At 32.6% G+C, this 22,210-nt stretch overlaps 1 protein-coding gene across 2 annotated transcripts; it reads left to right on the top strand.

Annotated features, from left to right (window-relative positions):
- Nucleotides 1–1,010: 1,010 nt before the first annotated feature.
- LOC109542139 (gamma-aminobutyric acid type B receptor subunit 2) lies at nt 1,011–20,979 on the top strand. 2 transcript variants are annotated; one of them, XM_048663413.1, is made up of 18 exons: nt 1,011–1,142; nt 1,806–1,943; nt 3,731–3,909; nt 4,007–4,122; nt 4,189–4,421; nt 5,446–5,677; nt 8,985–9,141; nt 10,386–10,532; nt 10,620–10,729; nt 11,028–11,281; nt 11,932–12,042; nt 12,103–12,271; nt 12,331–12,569; nt 12,623–12,825; nt 14,431–14,758; nt 14,814–15,009; nt 15,176–15,352; nt 19,763–20,979. In XM_048663413.1, exons 1-18 carry the CDS (start codon nt 1,050–1,052, stop codon nt 20,143–20,145), a joined length of 3,465 nt encoding a protein of 1,154 aa, XP_048519370.1. In that variant the 5' UTR covers nt 1,011–1,049; the 3' UTR covers nt 20,146–20,979. The 2 variants fall into 2 exon arrangements, with proteins under 2 accessions (XP_048519370.1, XP_048519368.1); XM_048663411.1 differs by lacking the exon at nt 15,176–15,352 and having other exon boundaries at nt 1,043–1,142.
- Nucleotides 20,980–22,210: the final 1,231 nt, after the last annotated feature.

The following is a 22,210-nucleotide window of genomic DNA, read 5'->3' on the forward strand; positions in this document are numbered from 1 at the left end:
ATTGAAGTCTGTCCTGACTGAGTCTCTACTAGATGAGACTAATGACTTGAAAGCTGGATTCGCCCTTGGTAACATTGTATATGTGACATATACTTTCAAAAATTACAAATTACTTAATTAATCACTGAAATAATTGTTGGAACATAAGAAATTGTATTTTCTTCAAAGTTAACAGTTAATATGAATATTCTAAAAGTTTAATATGCGGTTCTCATCTCAACAAATAGACAAAGTACGAAAAAACCTTCTGCTGAAATTGTTCCAAATTACTGGCAATTCGTATCGCAAAAATTGAGCATACATCAAAGCCAATTTTGAAAAATTTTCACCCGTATATTACAACTTCGTATTAGACATTTGCGGCATTCTTCATAACAGTTCATGACAAATATGTGTAATCTAAAAAGTAAAATCGTCATAATATCAAATGCTATTAATGATACAAGAAACTGACAAAAAAGCTATTCTAAATTAAAAGAGGTACGAAAGGTCTTCAATTCTGTTGGAATTAAACTCGCAAAAACACTTTTTTCAATAGGAGTGAAAATCAATTTCTTTGGGGAATTTTGAAATGTAATCTTCACAAGTAGTGAATGGGAAAAGTAAAGAATTGCCAAATGGAAAATTGTGTTTATGGCTTTGATGGAAGCAATGCCTGTTAGAAATAAAATATGTGATACATACGTAACAGTAAGAGCTGTTAATGTTGCTTTGGTCAAAGATATTAACTAAAAGGGAATTTCATCACGTAACTTCTAGTTAACCACCGGAATTCAGTTTCTTAAGTCAAACCAAAAAAATCACAATTTTGGCCATTCAAAAATTGCGATTTTTGTTGATTGAGTAAATTTCGAATTTGCCATTCTGAAGATTAATATCTCTAAAATATTTGCACGTTACTATGAAACACATTGAATGTTATGTCGATCTGGTTCTACGCACAATGTATAATACAAGTTTCAGTGCACTTCTTTGCCATTCTAATTTTTTGATTAGGGTTTACCTTACAGTTTAGTTCAGTTTTAGAACATTTTATAGGACGAGGAGTTATGCCCAGCGTTAAACTGGCTCTGGACCATGTTAACGAACACTCACGAGTTCTTAGAAACCATCGACTTCACATGTGGTGGAACGATACCATGGTAAGGTGTTGCATCCTATTAAAATTTGTCAATTTAGTTTTTGCCATTGAGTTCAGCTCAAAAGTGCAACAGTAAGTTAATGGTTTTCCAAAACTTGTTCTGCATGTGCCACTTGAGTGTCTTGTTTATGAGCGAATTAGTTTATCCCCTGTTTTTTTTCAGTTAGTTTTAAGAAAATTAATACTTATTATACTCTATCAAAGACATTGCAAGTTTGCAAGCACTTCAGTTAGAAGATAATTTATAATGCTTACATGCTCAAGCATTACGTTAGACAAGTTCGGGAAGACAGTTGCGGCGGATTGTGCGACATAAAAAGTCCCCCTTCTGTCCTCCCTATCTTGTGTGACGAAGATCTCCAAAGATTAATACAACGACTTACATCGGAAATCAATTAAAAGCAAAATAATAAAGCACAAAATCTTAAAGAATTGTGTAAACTTACGTAAAATACAGCAAAAACTTTGTGGAAGGCAAACATGGGTCTTTCCAAAAAGGAACCAGTTTAGATTCAACTATCGCATGTCACAAGCAATCGTGGCATGTTCCCTGATTTAGATCTGCCCGATTTATTGCTATTTTATTTTCAGAATGTTAAATTTGCAAAAGTTTTGCTTATTGGAATATTCAATCAAATATAGTATTTTCGATTTTTAATTCCAGTGCAATGCTGCAGTAGGTGTAAAGGCATTTTTCGACATGATGCATAGTGGACCTCATAAGCTGATGCTGTTTGGCGCTGCTTGTACACATGTGACTGATCCCATAGCAAAAGCTTCTAAGCATTGGCATCTTACACAGGTACATATACAAGATTAGTTCAAAAAGAGAAAAATATGTATCACATCTATGAACAATTTAGCAATGCCTTAGAATTTCGGCAGGAATAGGAAATGGTTTTATTTTCACTCGCTTTTAAGAGTTTGTAACCTTTGTTAAACCGGTTTTTTCAATGGTAAAACTTCATTTTACTGAATATCATTTGTAGAAAGTATACAAAAGTTGAAAACAATCGGCGAAGAGGCGAAGAAAATATTTCATAAAAATTATTTTTAACGCCTTCATAAAGTTCAAAACTTTTCAGGTCAGCAATTTGTCATATAGAATCATCGCGTGAAGATTCCGAGAATCATTTCCGAATACTCGGTTAAAATCACAGTTAGAAGCAAACAATCTGTTATTTTGAATGACACAATCCTACCTAAAAATAAATCGCATATATGCCTTATCGTCTTACCTTTTAGACAGAATGGTTCAGGGTAAACGCCATTAATTATAGTAAGTGAAAAAGCGTCAAGAATAAAGTACAATTTAACTGCAAAACTTCATTGGAGAAGTTTCCTAATGGTGCACATTTCAAAATAAAATTGTTTTTATTTTAATTTTTGACCGATTTATTTAATTTGCATTAAATTTTGTCCACATCGTAGGCCTGGGTAACATTGTGTTGAGTTGCGTTATTGACTTGTTGCCACTCTCTGAGTTAACGAGTTATAACTCATCGGTTAAGCAGTTTAAGTTTAATATGCCATTTATTAAAGCTTGACGAGACCCGAGACTGGATTTTTCACATCTATAAAAAAAGTAATCAACATTTTTCTGAGTAACATTTTACTACTTTCTTCAGACAACCAAAAACAGTAATCTAGTTTCACTTAAAAATGCTGACAATCTTAAGGTATTTTCCGTGAAAAATTATTAAGTAAATTTCGAATCTTTCGTCGCTTTGCAAAAAGTTTTGAAATCCTTTTCCAACGTCAAATGTGGTACAAAAATTAACTAATTTTCTATCAAAAAGCAAACAGAATAAGGGATAGTTTATTATTTGGAATTCTCGTCATCTCCATTCCTGTGTAGACTGTAGTTTGTTAAAAAAAATTATTTTATAGTTTTGACTCAAAAACTATTCTAGTTCAATTTTGTAGACTTTTACTTAAAAACACTGACGATTCTGACATGTATTTTACGTGAAATATTACTTGATATATTTATAGCTTTGTAGACATTTTACAATGTTTTTCGGAGTCGAATTCGGGACAAAAACGAAAAGAAAATTATCCCCCTTTTCTTATAATAACATTTACTGGAATACTCGGCTCCTGAACAGCTTTGTAAAATGTTTTCTGGAACCTTTTGCAACTTCGATCGAACAACAAAACGCGAACCTTTGGATTTGGGACAAAATCGAAACAAAGTTATCTTGTTTTTCTTTCGACAAAATTTGTTTCTCTAAATAAAAACTCAATTAAAAAATTTGGTTTATATCTACTTTGTATCGTCTGCAAAATAGCCGACTAATGTTGACTAAACTATAAATAATAATGTTCCAAAGCACTCAGACTGCTTTCATGCCTATAATACGCCCAGATTTTTTACAATTAACGCGTGAATACGTTTAAAATACCGAAAATTACTTGCACAGTGGCTAATTGATAACTAAAACGTGAGCGGTTGCAGATATTTTGTGGCAAACACAAGATAGAACACGTTTACAGCCTCGGTACATTGAAGTTTCACCCATGATGCAGATACCTCACAAAAACAATCCTGCCATTAAAATTCGAAATATTGTCTCATTTAATTTGTAGCTCTCCTATGCTGATACTCATCCAATGTTCACCAAGGAGAATTTTCCGAATTTCTTCAGGGTAGTGCCTTCAGAAAATGCATTCAATTCACCACGACTCTCCCTTTTAAAGGAATTCAATTGGACTAGAGTAGGAACTATCTATCAAAATGAGCCCAGATATTCTCTGGCCCATAACAGGTAGGCTTGATCTCATTATACAGGCACCAACATGGTTGAAATGTTTATAGTAGTTTACTTTTGGTTTCGTTTAGAATGCACTAATTCTTCTTTTTAGGCTGGTAGCTGAATTAGACATTCTGGGTTATCAGTTGGTAGAAACACAAAGCTTTACAAATGAAGTAACATCAGCGCTCATGAAACTAAGAGAAAAAGATACGCGCATTATATTAGGTAAGGAGTATGAAAGAGAATTTTGAAAGCAGTCAGAAAAATAAAACGTAGCGAAATGATTTTAAGGCAATTTCAATGAAAAATGGGCAAAACATATCTTTTGTGAAGCCTACCATTTGGAGATGTATGGACGAAAATATCAATGGCTCATAATGGGCACTTACAGTACTAATTGGTGGAAAAAGTTAGAACCGGACGTAAATTGCACGTTGGAGGAAATAGAAACCTCATTAGAGCAAACCATATTAACCGATCTATTGCCTTTGAGCACAAGTGGGGAGATTACAATAGCAGGAATTGTAAGTTACAGCTTCTAGGCTTGTCAGGACTTTTAGTATTTGGTTGCTGTTCCTTTTAAAAATGTGCCTTGCCTTAATTTACATAGTAATACATGATTAACTTGAACTGAATAATGGAACATCATTTGGAAATTGACAAACTACAAAATTAACATTCGCTATTAGCACCACTCCTTCCATGATTGGCTAATGGCTCTGTAAAGCAGCTCTGTAAAACATTATAAAATAGTTCTTCAGCACAGGTTTAATTAAATTTTTGCCTGTTTTCGACTGATCGGAAATAACAATGGAGGTGGTATATTGAAACTATGAAGTTTCCAAAGTTGTTTATCACGTTCAACCAAAACTCGAATAACTCAGATTTTTAGTAGTTTCTATTTATATGCTAGTGTGACACTTAATGACCTTCCTTATTAAATAGATTGTTAATAATGTGAAGCCGAATATAAAATATGTATGCTTTCCGGCTAACTTCTACAACTTTTTCTATTCTCCAGACAAAGTATGTTCCTCAGTTTCCAAAGCATTTCTTTTTGCTAGAACTGTTTTTGGCTGAAAGATATATTTTACATATTTAATACCGAACAAAATGCTTGTCTTGTTGTTCTTCGACGCTTATTTTATCCCGCCCCTTAACTTTGGATTAGTTTTTCCAGTTTTAAAGTTGTGTTTTGACTTGAACTTTTGATGGTTGAAAGTTGAGTATGATTTCAAAATGACTTATACGCTTCCTGGTCTCTTAATAATATTAAATTTATAATATCATCTCTCTCTCAATCAAGTCTTAAATTAACTATCTAGGTTCAATCCGCAGGTTGGGAAAGAATTTTGACCGATAGCGAAAACCCTATTTTAATAAACGAAATTAACTGGGTTTATTACTTAACATTTGCGTTATTCAAATTTCTTGTTCCATTTCATAGATGATCAACCTTTCGAATTCACGTTCGTCTCAAGCTTCATCATTAGCCCCAATTTTTATGAAAAATATTGTCGATTTTACAATAATTTTTCTGTCTTACAGACCGCAAAAGAATATGAAGACGAATACCATTCCAGGAGAAATGGGGAATTTTCCCGTTTTCACGGCTACACCTACGATGGCATATGGGCGGTAGCTTTGGCTATCGAACATGTAGCAAACAACATCAAAAGCGCTCAATCCGATCGCTATTCCAATGTGAATGCATTTCGTTACAGAGATCCGGTGTGGGAAAAACTATTCTTGGATGCATTGCGAAATACCAGTTTTGAAGGTAGGCACATATGAAACTCTTATAATTACAGCTACAAAGAGATTTTAGGCTGTTTAATTTATAAGGAGAACGGAGGTAGATTAAACTTTCTCATTTGAATATCTCAGTTGTTGCATACAAACTAAAACCCTTTAACACGCGTTAATTTTTAAATCACCTTAATTTTGTTGTAAAAGGGCCAATTTTTATTTATTTCTGAGTTGCTTAATTATTATCTGACTATCTGATTTGTTTAAATTTTAATTAATTTAATTAAATTAAAATTTTGTGGAAATATTAAATGAATTTGTTCTGCTAGATCTCAAACTTTTCGGAGATACAATTTTTTAAATTTTTTGTTGTACTTTTGGTAGAAGCCGAATAATAAAAACGCTAATAATTTTTTTAAACAAAATAGTACTTGCAGTTTGCGAAATATGAATGTCAATACACATAAGAACAATAAAATTTAATCTTAAATTAGACATGGCTTTATGCTTCCAAATATTAGCTTATTGTTTTTTTCATGCTGTTTTTTGAGAAACAAACTCAATAAAGAAGGTAAAGCTTTATCCATCAAAACCGGAACTACAAATTGAACCTCATTAATTATAAATTTGCTACTATTTTATGGGGTTCTAAAATATTCTTGTAAATAACAATTTTGGGTTTCCTTAAGTGGCAACGTTATATACTGTTTATATAAAAATAGATAGCTGCTAGTATTAAATTTAAATGATCTTTAAATAGATGAACAAAAAAGTTATTCAAATTATTTCTAGATAACAAAAAAATATATTTTTACAAAAATTTTATTTACAGAACTGATGCATGCCATTATCCTGTCATATGTTCTTTATTAGGCTTACACACAGGGTGTTAAAGTCTATATTTACTATTAATTTATTTTATATATATAAGGACATCTTAATATATTCAAAATTTGACACTCACTAAGTAATTAAACGCAGAATGCCGATAAATCTTGTGAGTAATTTTATACCATATTTACAAAACATTTCCACAATTTACCGAAACTTTATTTAAATAAACATACAAACATATTTGCAAATTATTCATTATTAAACATTACTCAACATTAATTATTAAGCATTATTCATTATTACGCACACTTTAAAAATTAGAAGTACTTTTTGTTCATGGAACAGGGTGCATAAAACACACGCGTCTGTCATACGGTTTGTCACTTTTAAATGCTAACTACTGTTTAGTCTACTAACTGTACTTGTCGATTAATTACCGAATTAATTCCAGTTTATGTATTAAATTAGTATTAAGTCCTATTGCATAATTCCTAAAACAGTAAAGTAAATCACATAAGTCTTCTGTTGTATGTTGCAAACAACCTACGTGCAAGTGGAATAAAAAGATAACTTTTCTATAGTATATTTCTTAAAAAAACTTATCCAGCCAGTGTTTTTAATTTGGAAAAATTTGGACAAAATTCATTTCTCCAATAATTTTAAATCGCAATTTGGCACAATAGGTAGGTGTCGAACGATTTTAAAATGATCTTACTCGACAAGTTTGTCGGTATGTTTAGTCGATCTTCGGCACTTTGCGGGAGATTGTTTTGGCGGATAGCCGAGCGTGCCGCCGTCGACGCGAAAGCGACGGGTTTTTGATGCAAAGTTGTTCTTCGTTTGATGGGATCACCGACGATTCTTGCATAGAATAAGCATGCGCAATATCGCTATTCTGGTGGCCCCCGCCGACCCCTTTTGCGGTGAGATTGTAAATTTTCCTATAAAACTTCGGCACTGCTTCCTTTTTAGTTAGCTCATGAGTCAAGTTAATTTGAAAGGCGGCGCTGGAACGCCGTCATAGGCAGAGGAAAAGACATATTAGCGGTGGAAGCCGCTGTTATTAACGTTGAGACAAAACCTTATATAACATACTGTACCGTGGTTGGCCGAGTATTAACTCTTTCTTCTGCTTCCAACTTTTATTCCACTCGGTACAACTTTAACTACGGAACAGGAACAAACTAACTTCAAAATTACCGTCAACTTCACAAACAATAACAGTAACAGGCGGAAAACTCGCTCTTCCGACTCCCGGAGTTTAACCTCTTCTGCACTCAGGCGCGGCTGTCACTTCACTCCCCCTGTCTGGTTCTCGTCGTCGCTTATATAGTTGTCTTCAGGTATTCCAGATAGTTCTAGAAATCTCCAGAACAGGTGCGAAACTTCCCGCTTGTCAGTGTCATATTTGACAGTAAATGGGGCCCAAATGGGGCTCCCATTTACTGAAATACCATGAATTTCGATCCCCCATTCCAAACGTCAGTACCCCAGGCCATTTCCGTTACAATACATACAAGCTTGAATTTTTTTTGGACTGACAATAAAATTCATTAAAAATAACTATTATCAAAAGAACAGGAAGGCACCAATGGTGATTGATTAATTGCCACAAAACATTTTGCACAATTTCCTTTGCGAAACGAAAGCGTTTTGGAAAATCGATTACAGTAAATTTCTCTAAGGTACCTGAAATTAATACAATTATTATTTGAATTGCATATCACGCTTGTTGAGGTTTTCGTTAAGTACTTTTGTGGTATGTTTAAATCTAATTCCAAGTCCGAATTATCCCGATTAACACTATACAATACATCGAAATCGTTATCTATATATTTAAAACAAAAATAGTATAAACAACACAACAAGTTAAGAACTCGTTCACAAAATAGCTTTGGCGATTGTTCGGAGGTGCCTACAACCATATCCGACAAATTCCCACCGCATCGCCCAACAATATTGAAGTGCGCTTGCGTCAGATGCCAACCGATCGACTTTGCAACCAAAATTACCTCCAGCGAACGTCGGGAGGCCGGCGCATCGTAAGAGATCGACTAAACATACCGGCCTTAATCATTCCTTTTACTCAATCTAGACGGAATATACTGTTTCACTTTTGATAATTTTTTAAGGACAATAATAATGTAAATTCGACGATTATAATGATATCATTGTTGTCTTCAGGATTGGTTGCTGTTTTTTAAAGATTATATAATCTTGAAACTTGTTTTCGAAACGAAAAAGTGTGGGTTATTTGCTTGTTAGTACTACATTTCGATGTAAGCAGCCTTTTCGTAAGACATATTAGCCAACGTTCTTTATTATTTATGTTCTTATTTATTAGACAGCCTTCTTCAGCAGAATCAATCTCAAACGCAGCTAGTTTTTGAAACTAGCTATACACTAATATACTAATATAGTACTTATAATGGTATATATTCCCTAATAATAATACAAAAAAGTTTGATAAAATACGATTGATCTAAAACATTTATTCATGTTAGGAGTCACAGGCCCAGTACGATTTTATGACAATGAACGGAAAGCCAGCATCTTGCTTAAACAGATCCAAAATGGAACAGACGTAAAAGTAGGAGAATACAGTGCTGCCATACAACATCTAGATCTTACTCTAGGAGATCCTCTTAAATGGACTGGGAAGTAAGTTCAAATTATATTAGGTAGATAYGTAATTGCGTAKTTGTCYATTTTTYTTCTCACTGTCTAATAAACGGCTTAGAAAATGTAATTAAATATAATAAAATAATTTGAGAAAACGGTTTAAATGCAGACAATTTACGGACCGACAACAGTAAAAAGTCATAAATTATATGTTTTCACTGTCTAATAACGGCTTAGAAAATTTAATTAAATATAATTAAAAWAAWTTGAGAAAACGGTTTAAATGCAGGCAAWTTACGGACCGACAACAGTAAAAAGTCATAAATGATGATATATTATTTTATACATCTGAAGCCATGTAAGTTTCATCTCGTAGGCCGACAAGAATATTAAATAATACTAACATTATATAAATGTTGAGATGGTAATTACRATTCGCTTGTTTTTAWATTGTTCAAATAAAACGCTGATRTATTTTTATTTATATTTWTTTTACCMTTCTATATGGGCTTYTWKGCTGCTGCAYTTTCTGTARAAAAATAAAGTWTAATTTACGTTATGGACATATTTTCTTCCTATCTCAAAAACCCATTTATTTATGAATAATTATAAGAAAACAGTGGCAAAAATCTGAATAGCTGAAAAGTCTACGCGMGAATGTAAAMAATTTAGTGGTATARTTAGTGCTTTTTCTAAACATATTAGCTCAAAACAATTTACGTTATGAAAYAAACGCTCTASATTTTTTAAATTAAACTGGCGYRTCGTTCGAAAAGTCTGTAACTTMTTTCTCTTTTAAATAYACCASGAACGTGACTAATAGTGYTATTTGTTGTTTAGCYATAWTGAAAATCARTGTTAGTTCCATTTTCTTTARACGTCAATGAAACTAATAAAACAGGYTCAAAATAAAKCATTTTTGAATAAAATTGTATGTTAAKAAAATGTTTYCAAAARTTTGTTGTAMTRTTATCTGCAGAAAAAAAMAATTGACTTGATMWWCATCMAATATSTAKATCCAAMAAAMAAAACTKKTYTTAACTTTTCCATATTTACTYCTGAAATRTTCTYCATGCATTATTTTGGCTKYATTTTATTTATAACAAATTAAAARTATGTGAATGCRAACCAATTTATCAACCACATSAAGCCTTTCGAAAATAATTTCATGAAACAGTAATATAAATAAATATACAAAGGAAAACCACGATTTTGTAATTAAAACAACCCGAATTATTTAATTATATTTAAATTACTTTGCTATTGATTTCACTCATTTGTAGATATCCACCGAAAGATAGGACAGTTCTGATTATTGAGCATACCAGAGTAAACAAGACAGCTTATGCCATTTTAGCGACTTTGGCAATTTTAGGAATATTCATAGCTGCATTTTTCTTAGCGTTCAACATCAAATACAGAAATCAGAGGTAGATATTACACGATGTATTAGCCCAGATTAAATTAAATTTTAATCTATAAAAACAAGCAACAAAAAATATTTCATTGGTTTTCAGATATATTAAAATGTCCAGCCCTCAGCTGAATAACTTAATTATAGTTGGATGTATGATAACGTATACGAGCATCATCTTTTTGGGCTTAGATTCGGGTCTTTCAAGTATTGGTAAGTAGTACGAATTTAAATTATTTAGGAATTTATAAGTATTCCGTCCGCGTATTTAATGTAATTCAATGCAAGTTAATCATTTTAATTGGATACCACCTTTTTTGGTTTTTTTATACATTTAGTTAAAACGAGGTTTGTAACCACTTCGAATAACAAGACTTTAAGTTTTCGTCTTCCTTACTATAATCTTTATAGCAATTTATGCATTGATTATTTAGTCGTCGTTTACATATAGTTATTTTAGATATTTTGTTTGTATCCCTCGAGATTACTGACATTTCTTTTGGATTTTTAGAGGTATTCCCTTACATATGCACAGCTCGGGCTTGCACTCTAATGGCCGGGTTTTCACTGGCATTTGGATCAATGTTTAGTAAAACTTGGAGAGTTCACTCAATATTCACCGATGTAAAACTCAATAAGAAAGTGATTAAAGATTACCAGCTTTTTATGGTGGTTGGAGTTTTATTATGTATCGATGTTGTTATAATGGCTACATGGCAATTTGCTGATCCTTTCTATCGTGACACCAAACGCGGCGAGCCATATGTAAGTAAAACTGGACGAAACGGAAAGTTGATGCCCGATTTTTGCTTACGCTGCTAATTGAAAAATGGGGAAAATCGTATGAAATATAAACATCATGTAAAACTTGGGTTTTTTGGATTCAAATTGGTCTATTAGATTGTATTTTTTAAATCAAAAGCACGTTTAATCAACAGTGAGTGAGTCCGTAGAAATAGCCGTATGTTATTTTTTCTAGTTCAAAAAATCTAATTTAGAGATTAAATGGTTAAAATTTTATTACCTCATTTCAATAAAAAAGCAATCATTTTATGTAAAAGAGCCAATATTCCTTCTTTTCGTCTATGAGGATGAACTTGAAGATTACCCCAGTTTTACAGAAGTAAATATTAAAAGTTCATTTGGAATATCCAATTACTTCGCAAAGAACAAAACAAGCAATAAATTTGCTTGTTAAAAAGGACCTTAACTTTCAATCAAAGAACAGTTAAATTCTGTAAATACAAGCTGTTTCAGTTAAAAAATCGAAGTTTGGATTAGCCGAGTTTTAACAGAGCTTGACGAGCTTCACCCTGTTTTAATAGTAACTTTTTCTTTAAAAATTATTTTTTTTGTTGCGCTTAATGAGACACTTAGAAACAATACCAGAACTTAGTTACTAAATCCCATTTTAGCTTCATCCGTCAAATGAAGATGAAATTATTATACCGGAAAACGAGTACTGCACATCTTCGAAAATGACTATATTCATTTCTTCCATTTACGTATACAAAGGTCTTTTGATGGTAAGTCAACATTGGATGGATGCCAGCATTAGAAGAGACTAATGTTGCTGAATGTTGTAGATATTTGGAGCATTTTTGGCATGGGAAACTCGACATGTTTCCATTCCAGCTCTAAACGACAGCAGATACGTTGGCTTTTCCGTTTACAATGTGGTAGTAATGTGCATTCTTGGAGCAGCAGTTGCTCTGGCTTTAGTTGACCATCAAGACGCAATGTTTCTGATAATTAGTTAGTATATTCGTATTACAAAATTATATTAAATTGGGCATTTGGTTTATTTGTTTCAGGTTCTTTTATAATATTTTGTACTACAATAACTTTGTGCCTTGTGTTCGTTCCGAAAATGCTCGAACTGCGCAAAGATACCGGAGGCAGCATAGACAAGCGAATTCGTGCAACACTGAGACCCATGTCGAAAACTAGACGAGAATCCAGCGTATCAGAAATAGAAACGAAAATGAAGGACTTGAAGGAATTAAATATAAAATATCGAAAAACGTTGTCGGAAAGAGATAGTGAACTGCAGGTATCTAGCCAGCTATTTCACGCACCAGCCCCGAGTTAATTTGCAAATTGTAGATGCTGATAAGGCAATTGGGCAATGAAGCAAATGAAATCCTAGAGCAGAAAACTGAGGACTCTATAAGTGATACTAATCGCCTTTCGGTACCACTTTTACGCAAAGAAATGCCAAGTGCCACTGAGACAAGTGACCTAACATCTCTTTGCAGCCTTAGTTCACAAGCAGACTATGCATCATTGCATCATTCGGATAGTCAAAAGTAAGTAAAAATCAACAACAATTTAATTCTTTTTAATAAAAAAAGTAAATAAAATAATTGAAAATAACACATTTTCTGTTCACATATGTATGTACTTCTGACAACCTAATTCCTCGTAGATTTTAATCTCTTGTGTTCAAAAGGGCTGCAAATATACACATAAAAAATAAATTAACATTTGAAGAGTTTTTACGACGTTGCTCTTTTTAATAAATAAATTATTGGTTTTGAGAAAAACCTGAAAATCACTCATATATTTTATTCATCGACTTTTCCATATACAATTTATATTTCAAAATTTTGGTTTATTTGTTTTTTCTTCTTCCGTATACCTGACAAGAATAGATGTATTAGAATAAAACTTTAGACCTTTTTTTTGGTTTTAAAAATTTGTAGCGAGTCCTAACTTAGAAATGTATTTTGCTGATTTGGGGATATTTCAGCAAATTTGTGCCAAAGTTGGTATGGTATACACGTTGATTCAAAGTCCCTCCTGTGAAGGTGTTGTGTATGTACAAAGTACAGAAAAAATTATGAAACAAATTATTTATACTCAAAGATACAGAGATATGCGGAAAAAACGAAACAGAAATATTGCAATCATGTTTTCGCTCGCATATGCAATGATAATTTTTTCATTAACATAATTTAAGTATCTGCTGCTTCATTGGTCAATTATCAAAAGTGCCTGGCGAAATAGAAAAGTAAAATTGAAAAACAAATTGAATTAAGAGAAGTCGGAGTTTCAAAATTTAGCTATTCAATTGATTTTCCGAAGCTACCATATTCCGTATTCAATACATTGCGCATTCAATCCATAAGTTTTATCACCTAATGGCGTAATTCATCACAAAACTGCTCACCTAATAAATTGTCAAATCAGCTTTGAAATACTTTAAAATATTGCCTAATATAAAAAATGTAAGTACATTTTTAACGCCCCAAAAAAACCCATTAAACAAATGACGTTAATTTTGAATCAGCTTTGTAGAAAATTTTCCAGAATAAACAAATTTTTAACTGCTACCAAACCAACAGTGTTTGTAACGGTTTCCTTTCGTAGTGGGAATAAATCGTGGTGATAAAAATATAGTCACTATTTATAAAAAAGATGTAAGTTATATGGTGCAAGATTCTTACTAAAAACATACACGGAACAGATTTTACTGAAGCAAAAACTGCCAGCCAATTTTTAAACACAAATAAAGCATTTGATAACGCTTGGATAATCATATCTGGTTGAAGATTGAGTCATTATTACACCATTAACCAAACCGAGTGCTCTTCAAAAGCAGAAACTTGACAAAAATTTCGTAGGGACGATTGTTACTAAAATCAAAATAAACAAATAACCTTCACAATTGGACCTTCTTGAGCTCTATCTGTTTAACTGAGTCCCAAATTCATCGCTGGTGGAACATTTTCAATTATAAAATATATATTTTTATTTTTTTTTACCAGCGCTCTCAACCCAGATTGTTTTTACTATGTATACTTGAATCTATTTTTGTAATAGTTCATATATTTGGACATAAACATTGCAACTCAGGGAAGAAAACTACAGACTGATAAAAAGTGTTTTTTTATCAACAACAATCTTTCCAGAAAGAAAAAACTTCCAGCAACTAACGAAACATCTCCTAAAAAAGTTGTAAATTCTCCCAAAAGTAAACGAATCGAGAATGAGCAATACAACCAATTGCTGCCATCACAGCAAACGAATCATCCCAAAAGCAAACCAGCAATAATTCAACAGTCCCAACAGCAAATTAATGGAACTGTGTCAAGAACTAACACGGATACCATTAAGGCAGAAAATAATATTAATAAGGAAAGTATAATGAAATTGGATAGCAATTACAACACTGTAAAAGAACCAAGTAAGGTGGTTTCGATTGCTGATAAAATCGACATTCAAAGATGTGACACACAGGTAGGATTTTTTCAATATGGTTACATCTTATTAATTCCAACGTACTCAAATTTAGATCAAGCCTTACCCGAGTGAACAACTAGAAAAGAAGAGAATTTCAACATTGGAGCGGCAGGGTCGAAGGACGCCAACTCATGAACGAAGAGTGTCCAGGACGGTCGGGGCAGTAGATTCAATAGAAATCCAAGAAAAGAGAAGAAGCAGCATAAAAGCTGTTGAAAGTGTCTTGGAGGACGACTTAGTTGTAAAAGGTACGATATGCGCTAGCTCTATTATGGGGAATTCAAGAATTACACTCTGTAGCAACACTCAAACGCACACGGTAAAACGCATGAAACTATTCGGGAAAACTTGCCAACACCACACAGCACACACATGCACAATCCCTATGCCATAGCCTATCAATTTGCTTTCCAGAAGGAATATGCCACAGAAGAACGAGTGTTCAGAGTAACATTCGCACCACCCCCAAGAAGAAGCCGGAATGCGGCACTCACGTGGTGGCTAAAAGCGAATTATGGGACACAGGGAGTCAACATAGGTGCCAAAAGGCGCATCAAAAGAGTAGTAGAGTTAGCATATCACAAGATGAAGGTAAGGTGCATGATAACATTTTGCGGATGAAATCTTTCTGCTGGAGCTTCATTTCCAGCCCTTTATCAATTTATTTTGAGCTGAGTTTTTCTTTCAAGTTTCTTTGATTGTGACAAATAGTTTCGCTTTTGTTTAGCAAATATTTTTACCACCGTCTTCAGAGTTTAATTAGTATATAGGTGGTATGTCAGATGTACGAATAAGAGAAGCGGCTGTATCTTCAAAACCAGTGAGGGTTGAGCAGCAGAGGACATTTACAATGTTGTAATTTTTCGGCTAATTGACGTAAACCGTGGTTCACAAAGAAATAATCACTAAATCTTTAAAAACGCTTCTATCAGATAAACCTACGTTTTATACAAGGTGTTTCAACCGACGCGGTGGAAGATTACGGCAATCTAGAGTGTAATTTTGAAACTATTTTTATGCGATATTGGCATTAACAGTGTCCATTTATTAAAACAATGTGGTTTACACAGGATGTCCCGAAAAATCCGTTGTAAAGCAAACATATGTTTTTATTAATAGACCACCCTGTATTAATATGCTGCAATGGGTTTTCTTACAAATCAAGATAACTTTTGTAGAAGGTTTATTCGGTCTGCGGTTTATAATTTACCAGATGAAGACACTTAAAGTTAAGTCACATTTTTTAAATGAAACACCTTATATATTATAAGGTTTTTTAACAGGCTTTCAGATAATGTCAAATTCAGAAATTTTTTCACAAGTTTTTGAATAAATTTGAAGCAAAGCCAACTTTTTTCAGAAATTAGCAGTATCAAACTCTACTACGAAATTGAACCAATAAGCCCCTGGACAGACAAATAATTTAGTAGATAAGACCGAACAGAGCAAACTAACAAGTTTTTGCATAATATTTATTTTTTGTCTCTAACCATGCACCTTACTACCCATTTAATGGTGTTTATCTCCGGAGAATGCCAAAAAATAGATACTTATTAGCCAGTAGGGTATACAAAGCCTCAGTTACGTACTTCGTTCCTCGAGAGCATACATGAGAGGTTAAAAAACACAGTTTGTTCATGTAATTGTTTTTCTTTTTGTCCCCCTAACGGAGATATTGGACTTTACGTTTAGATTTCCAACTTTTGTACAACTTTGTATATTACAATTATTTTTTGGCCAAATGTTTGTCTAAACAGAGTTACAATCTTATTTGCAAAACGGATCCTAAATATATTGAACACAGAAAGAAAAAAAGCAGGAGCGGCCTGCAGAAACAACCAATCTTTATTTTTTTATTTTTTTTAATTATTTTTAACTGCAAATATAATTTCTTGAGACTAGAGATTTTCAGCCAAAAAGCTATGCCTTACTTATTTATACAATTTGAACTATGTATATATGATAAATTGAACTACGTATTTTAAAGATCATTTGATTTCTGTTTAATTAATTTTAAATACCCTGCAGAAATTAACTTAAAATACAGTAATGTATAATTATTTCCTATGATACCGGCCCATAAATTTACCACAAAATTCATTATGTGAACATAATTTTTACGAATAAAAAAAACAACCAAAGGAAAGATTTTTTAACCCCTTGGTTAATTGTTGAGCTCCTTAAACTGATTATACAAAAATCAAGCTATTATTAAAACAGTTCAATTTATCGCAATAAATGAAGAGTTTTTTTTGGCGTAAATCTCCATTTCCTGAGTATCTAAAGTTAAAAAATTATATCTCTAGTTGAAAATAATGATATATGTTAATGTTGAAACTGAATGCTGCTGTTTAAACTGAATGTGCTTGGACCAGTTAAGGGGGTGTTAATATTTTTTTTATACGAACAAAGCGTATTATTTTTATCTCCTATATATGCTATCAAAACTTCCCTCTGTCTCCTTTCAAACCTCACCTGTGCACCCTGCATGTCCTCAACTTAAGGGACACCTTGTATACTACCCGATATCCAAATGCTGATAAAAATGGATAGTGGGAGCATTAAAAAATGTATCGGGTACATTTGAAGAAACAGAAAATGTTGCATTTGATAATCCACGCTATTACAAGCAGTCCAAGAAGACCCCGAGACCCGCAGGTTAACCTCTATTACAATACTACTTTATTAATTATTTAAACCTAAAATTTCATTAAATTTGATTACTAAATAACTAGAACGTAATAAAACAGTAATAAATAAAGATTCTAACTTAGAAATATTGGCATATTATGCCATTATTTCTTATTATGTAGTATTATATAGTATTCTAGCCCAGAATTGTGTTTAACTAATAATTTTTCATAGGAGGTGTTCAAACAGTTCAGCCTCAATAGCATACACATTATAGCTCTACACAAAAACGAACTTTTTTACCTTTTCTAAAGTTTGTACTGAAATACTTCGAAAAGTTTGTCTTATTAGTGTTTTCATGTCTTTGAGCTAATGTTGGTAACCTACTGTTTGTAAACTTCAGCCTTAACATGACCCCATAAGAAAAAGTCGATTGGTGTTATGTCAGGTGATCTAAGTGGCCATTCAATTGTACCACCACGTCCAATCCAACCACTTATCTTCCATTCATCTAGTTAACTTCCCATAGTCTTTATGTAGCTACTGTTCCGATTTTTATAATTCCTTACAGACTTAATACAATAGTGTTCCAAATTTGAAAGTGTGACACAAACTCCCACTCTCGTTCGTTGGACTCAGTTCCGTTGCTGGGATAATGTTGATGGCTGCTTTATTTGTTTTCAGATTTATTTTAAGGGTCATTTATTAATAATATTGATAAAAGTTCTTCAAAATTTCAGAATTTTCCAGTTTTAGCCAAGTTACTCTTTCTTCTAAATGATCAATTTTCTTAAGTTTTGCTTAAAAATGTTGACAATCTTAAGGTAGTTTCTATGGAAAATTATGAAATAAATTTCGAATCCTTCGTCGCTTTGTAAAAAGTTTTGAAATCCTTTTCCAGCGTCAACTTTGATACAAAAATCAAATAATTTTCTATCAGAAAACGAACAGAATAAGCGATAGTTTATAACATATTATTTGCAAATCTCGTCACCTCCATTCCTCTGAAGACTGTAGAGTTTGTTTAAAAAAATGTGGTTTTTTAGTTTTTGCTGAGAAACACTCTATTTTGTAGAGTCTCACTTAAAAATACTGACGAACTGGAGGTCTTTTTTAGACAAAAAATTACAAGATAAATTTAAAGCTTTGTAAAAATGTTACAAAAACTTTTTTGAGCGCCGAATTCGGGACAAAAACGAAAATAAATTCCTCCCTTTTTTCCCCGAAAACCATTAGGGTTTTCTCCAAAACCGATCACAAAACTAAAAGTTTTTAACCGAAAACGCAAAAAAAGCATTATTTTCTGATAATTTTCTTCTTTTCTGACATCTTCTTTTCTGACGGGATCTTTTAAGCCCAAAATGACAAAATTAATTTTGCTTTTAATTCATTTTCAATAAGAAAATTCGCCTCATTCATCGGTTTACAGGGAACTTTAGAAAACCTTTTCAGCGGCGAATTTGGCACAAAAACCAAATAATTTTAKTCAKTKATTTACCGAAAGWAATTAAGATTATTTTGAAAAACGACCAGAGAGCAAAAGTTTACAAMAAATAATTTGGAAAATTCGCCGCCCTCACCGMTCTGAAGAWTTTTRAAGTTCCGTTAAATGTTCRGGTCATTCCAGTTTTAATAAAKTTTTTATTAAGCAATTSTTTCYACGCAAAYATTGCATCAGTTTTACTTAAAATACTGACAATCTTCAGTTATTTTCTGTGAAAAATTATTAGGTACGTTTTATTGGAACACTCGCCTCCTTMACAGCTTTRCAAAATTGTTTGGAAAACTTTTTGCAGCTTTGAATCATGGAYAAAATCTTACTGTAAAATTCTGGCAAACTGAATCTTTTATGCAAAAAATTAAGAGATCAATTTTAYACGAAAACTCGTCGATTTTCTTTGGACTCAGTTCTGTTGCTGGGTTCTGTTACAAAGTAGTAAAATGTTACTCAGAAAAAYGTTGATGMTYTKWTKAAGATGTTAAAATTCCAGTCTCGGGWCTCGTATAGCTCTAATAAAAAAAATGCAGCCAAGTGCGTTTAAGATAAATATAAAAAGCATTTCTTTTCGTTTTCTAAAGCTCGTAATCTTGCGAAACGTATTTATAGCAAATATTTAACATTTGGCATACAGCCCTAGAAAAGTTATTTTCAGACGGTTGCAAAACTCTATTTTTCGAATTTGGCGTCTCTATTTATTCAAATAATGCAAATTCAGATAATTGATTCACTATCAGTAGCAAATCTATAATCAAAGTACTTTTTCGAACAGTGAGCATTCCATTTTTTTACAAAAGCTTTGCTCTTATCCCAAGAACCATTAGCACCAATTTAATTAAAAATACTTATTTTTCCTGAATTTTCATTTTCAGATGATCCGCACATACATCGCACAACATCCGAAAGGAATCGGCACGGCTCTCAGAGGGAGAAACGTGAAAAATCACCAGCTAAATCGAATCCTTCCGAAGCTGCCAGTTGCAACATGTTAGGAAATATCCAGAGTCAGAAGCTGGGCTATTTTACTAGCACACCTAATGTGGCGGCGGCATTAAAGTCTAGTACTCATCCCCCTAAACGGGACAAATCCATGTATAATGCAACCTCTGAAAGTGAGTTATTGGATCGTGAAATTCTGCCGATTTTCCAGAAATTGTTGACCGAAAGAAATAAAAGCCTGCATAACATAGACTATTCGTTCGGTCGTTCGTGTCCGAATATTAGTATTAAGTGTGATATAGTTGAATATTTATAGGTTTAGAATCTTCTTTTTAATCTTAGCTTTAAAGCGATAACGAAATTCTAAAATGAAAATATTAGCAAAGTAATATGTAATTTTTAGGCACGTGAAATCGAAGTGCGAATGTAGCAACGTGTATTTATATATTTTAGTTTGTAAACTTCAAAGTAAATAATGAAAAATTAAGTCTGAAAAGTACTACGTGCACGTACGCGAAAAATGTATAGAAGCAAACACCTCAGACTGTTTAGTGAATACATTGATAGATATTATTTCACGCGTAAAATTCCACATGAATTTCAAATGTTAATTTGGGCTATTATTTATTAGCAAATTAAAATAGAAAATTTCTAGCAGTCGTGTTCAAGGAACGTAAAAAGCACTTTGATCAGATTTAAAAAAAAGTTAATTCAGATTTTATTAACCTATAACAATTAAGAGCAATTAAATTGCTGGTCCCTCTAACCGAAACCGAACCCGAATATTTTCAATATTTTCCAGTTTTACAGTTAGAACATGGAGTTTTTTAGATACGATGAAAAATACATATACTTAGTGCAATTATTAGAACTGATTACACAGGGTTCTAGTTCATACGCATATTAACAGTGATATTAAGTCATATTACTATAAATTATGCTGTTAACTAAATCGCGTCGATTATGTTCCTCTTATATGTTGACAATCTTCATGTTACTATTACTCTTTACAGGATGCGCTCTTACAATTATTAATTATTTTTTTAGCTAAGATGAACAGAAGAATTTTATAGAATATTCTAAACATGTTGTCAATTATTATATCAGCCCTGTTAAATTTCTGAATAAATGAAAAGTTTATAAATAGTAATTTACCTTACAAAAGTTGATCTTTCTGTTAGAATTTTATCACACAATTTGTTTCGCATTAACACAGTAGCTAAGGTTGTACATTAAATCAATATGTTATAGATCATAGATCCTTATAATAGTTATTGCTTGTTTTGAACATGAACATTTTTGCAAATTTTAGAATATTGTTATTGGATGGAATTCTTTGTAAGTAAAAGAAATTATTAGTAAAACTGACGTATTTTTATGGATCCTTTCTTCGTTTATCTATTGTGATAGACAGTACGTTTTCATTATACAGGGTGTTTTTTTAAATTTTCAAACCCTTAAATATTGCGGAAACGAGTGGTCCGAGGAAAAATGTTTCAAATAAAAAGTTTAAAAAAATATCTGGGAGGGGGGCGTTTGGAGTTCATTCATGTCAGAAAAGCAACGCCTACTTGGACCTTGTAGGCTAGGCAGGGGCCAACTTGAGAATTTCAAATAGTAACCACACCATTTTACTGGAGATTCGAATTCGAATAGTACGTCAAAAAGTGATAGTAATTTATCAAGACATTTGTTTTGGTTACCATTTGAAAATCTCAACTTGGCCCCTGCCTAGCCTACAAAGTCGAAGTAGGCGTTGTTTTTCTAACACGAATAAACTTCCCCCTCCCAGATATTCACTTCTTATTTGAAACATTTTTTCGTAGGATCACTCGTTTTCAAAATATTTAAGCGCTTCAAGATTTTAACAAAATCACCCTGTATATGGGCCAGCTCAATAATGGAGGTAACGGGAAAACTAGTGTCCAAACAATTTAAATTGATGTAAATCACAAAGCCTCTAATAAAAGCTATAAAAACAAGTTATTTCGAAAAAAAGACTTTTATTTTGTGACAAAAGTGGAAATCTCAGTCAGTTAACCGTAAGGAACCTTAAAGAAAAAGCAAATGTACGAGTAACAAAAACCCTAATGCAACACTTTCCCGAATCATTTTTCGAGCTCGAAGCCCAAAATCCTCGTCTAAAAGAAACTATCACACCTAACTATAAGAAAAATACAAATCCCTCCTTAAAACAAATACGACTTCAGAAACCTTTGATCTTTTTCCACAAGCCAAATCCCAAAAGAAAGCGGTTCAAAGTAATCAGAAAACAAGAGCAAGCATGAAAGTCTACAAAATTCCAAATTCTCCCTTCTAAGGCCAACAGCCCAACCTAATGCCCAGAAAACCAAAACCCCAAAACAAAGCGAATCAGTCCT

Source organism: Dendroctonus ponderosae, unplaced genomic scaffold (assembly GCF_020466585.1).
Source record: "Dendroctonus ponderosae isolate FM_Combo_2020 unplaced genomic scaffold, Dpon_F_20191213v2 Dpon_F_20191213_19, whole genome shotgun sequence".
NCBI lineage: Eukaryota > Metazoa > Arthropoda > Insecta > Coleoptera > Curculionidae > Dendroctonus > Dendroctonus ponderosae.

Bases quoted from the DNA above. Each gene is read 5' to 3' on its own strand.
- LOC109542139 (XM_048663413.1), top strand. From the start codon at position 1,050: ATGCCCAGCGTTAAACTGGCTCTGGACCATGTTAACGAACACTCACGA. The intron at 9,142-10,385 runs GTAAGTTCAAAT...ACTCATTTGTAG, and splicing joins CCTCTTAAATGGACTGGGAA to ATATCCACCGAAAGATAGGA. The intron at 10,533-10,619 runs GTAGATATTACA...ATTGGTTTTCAG, and splicing joins ATCAAATACAGAAATCAGAG to ATATATTAAAATGTCCAGCC.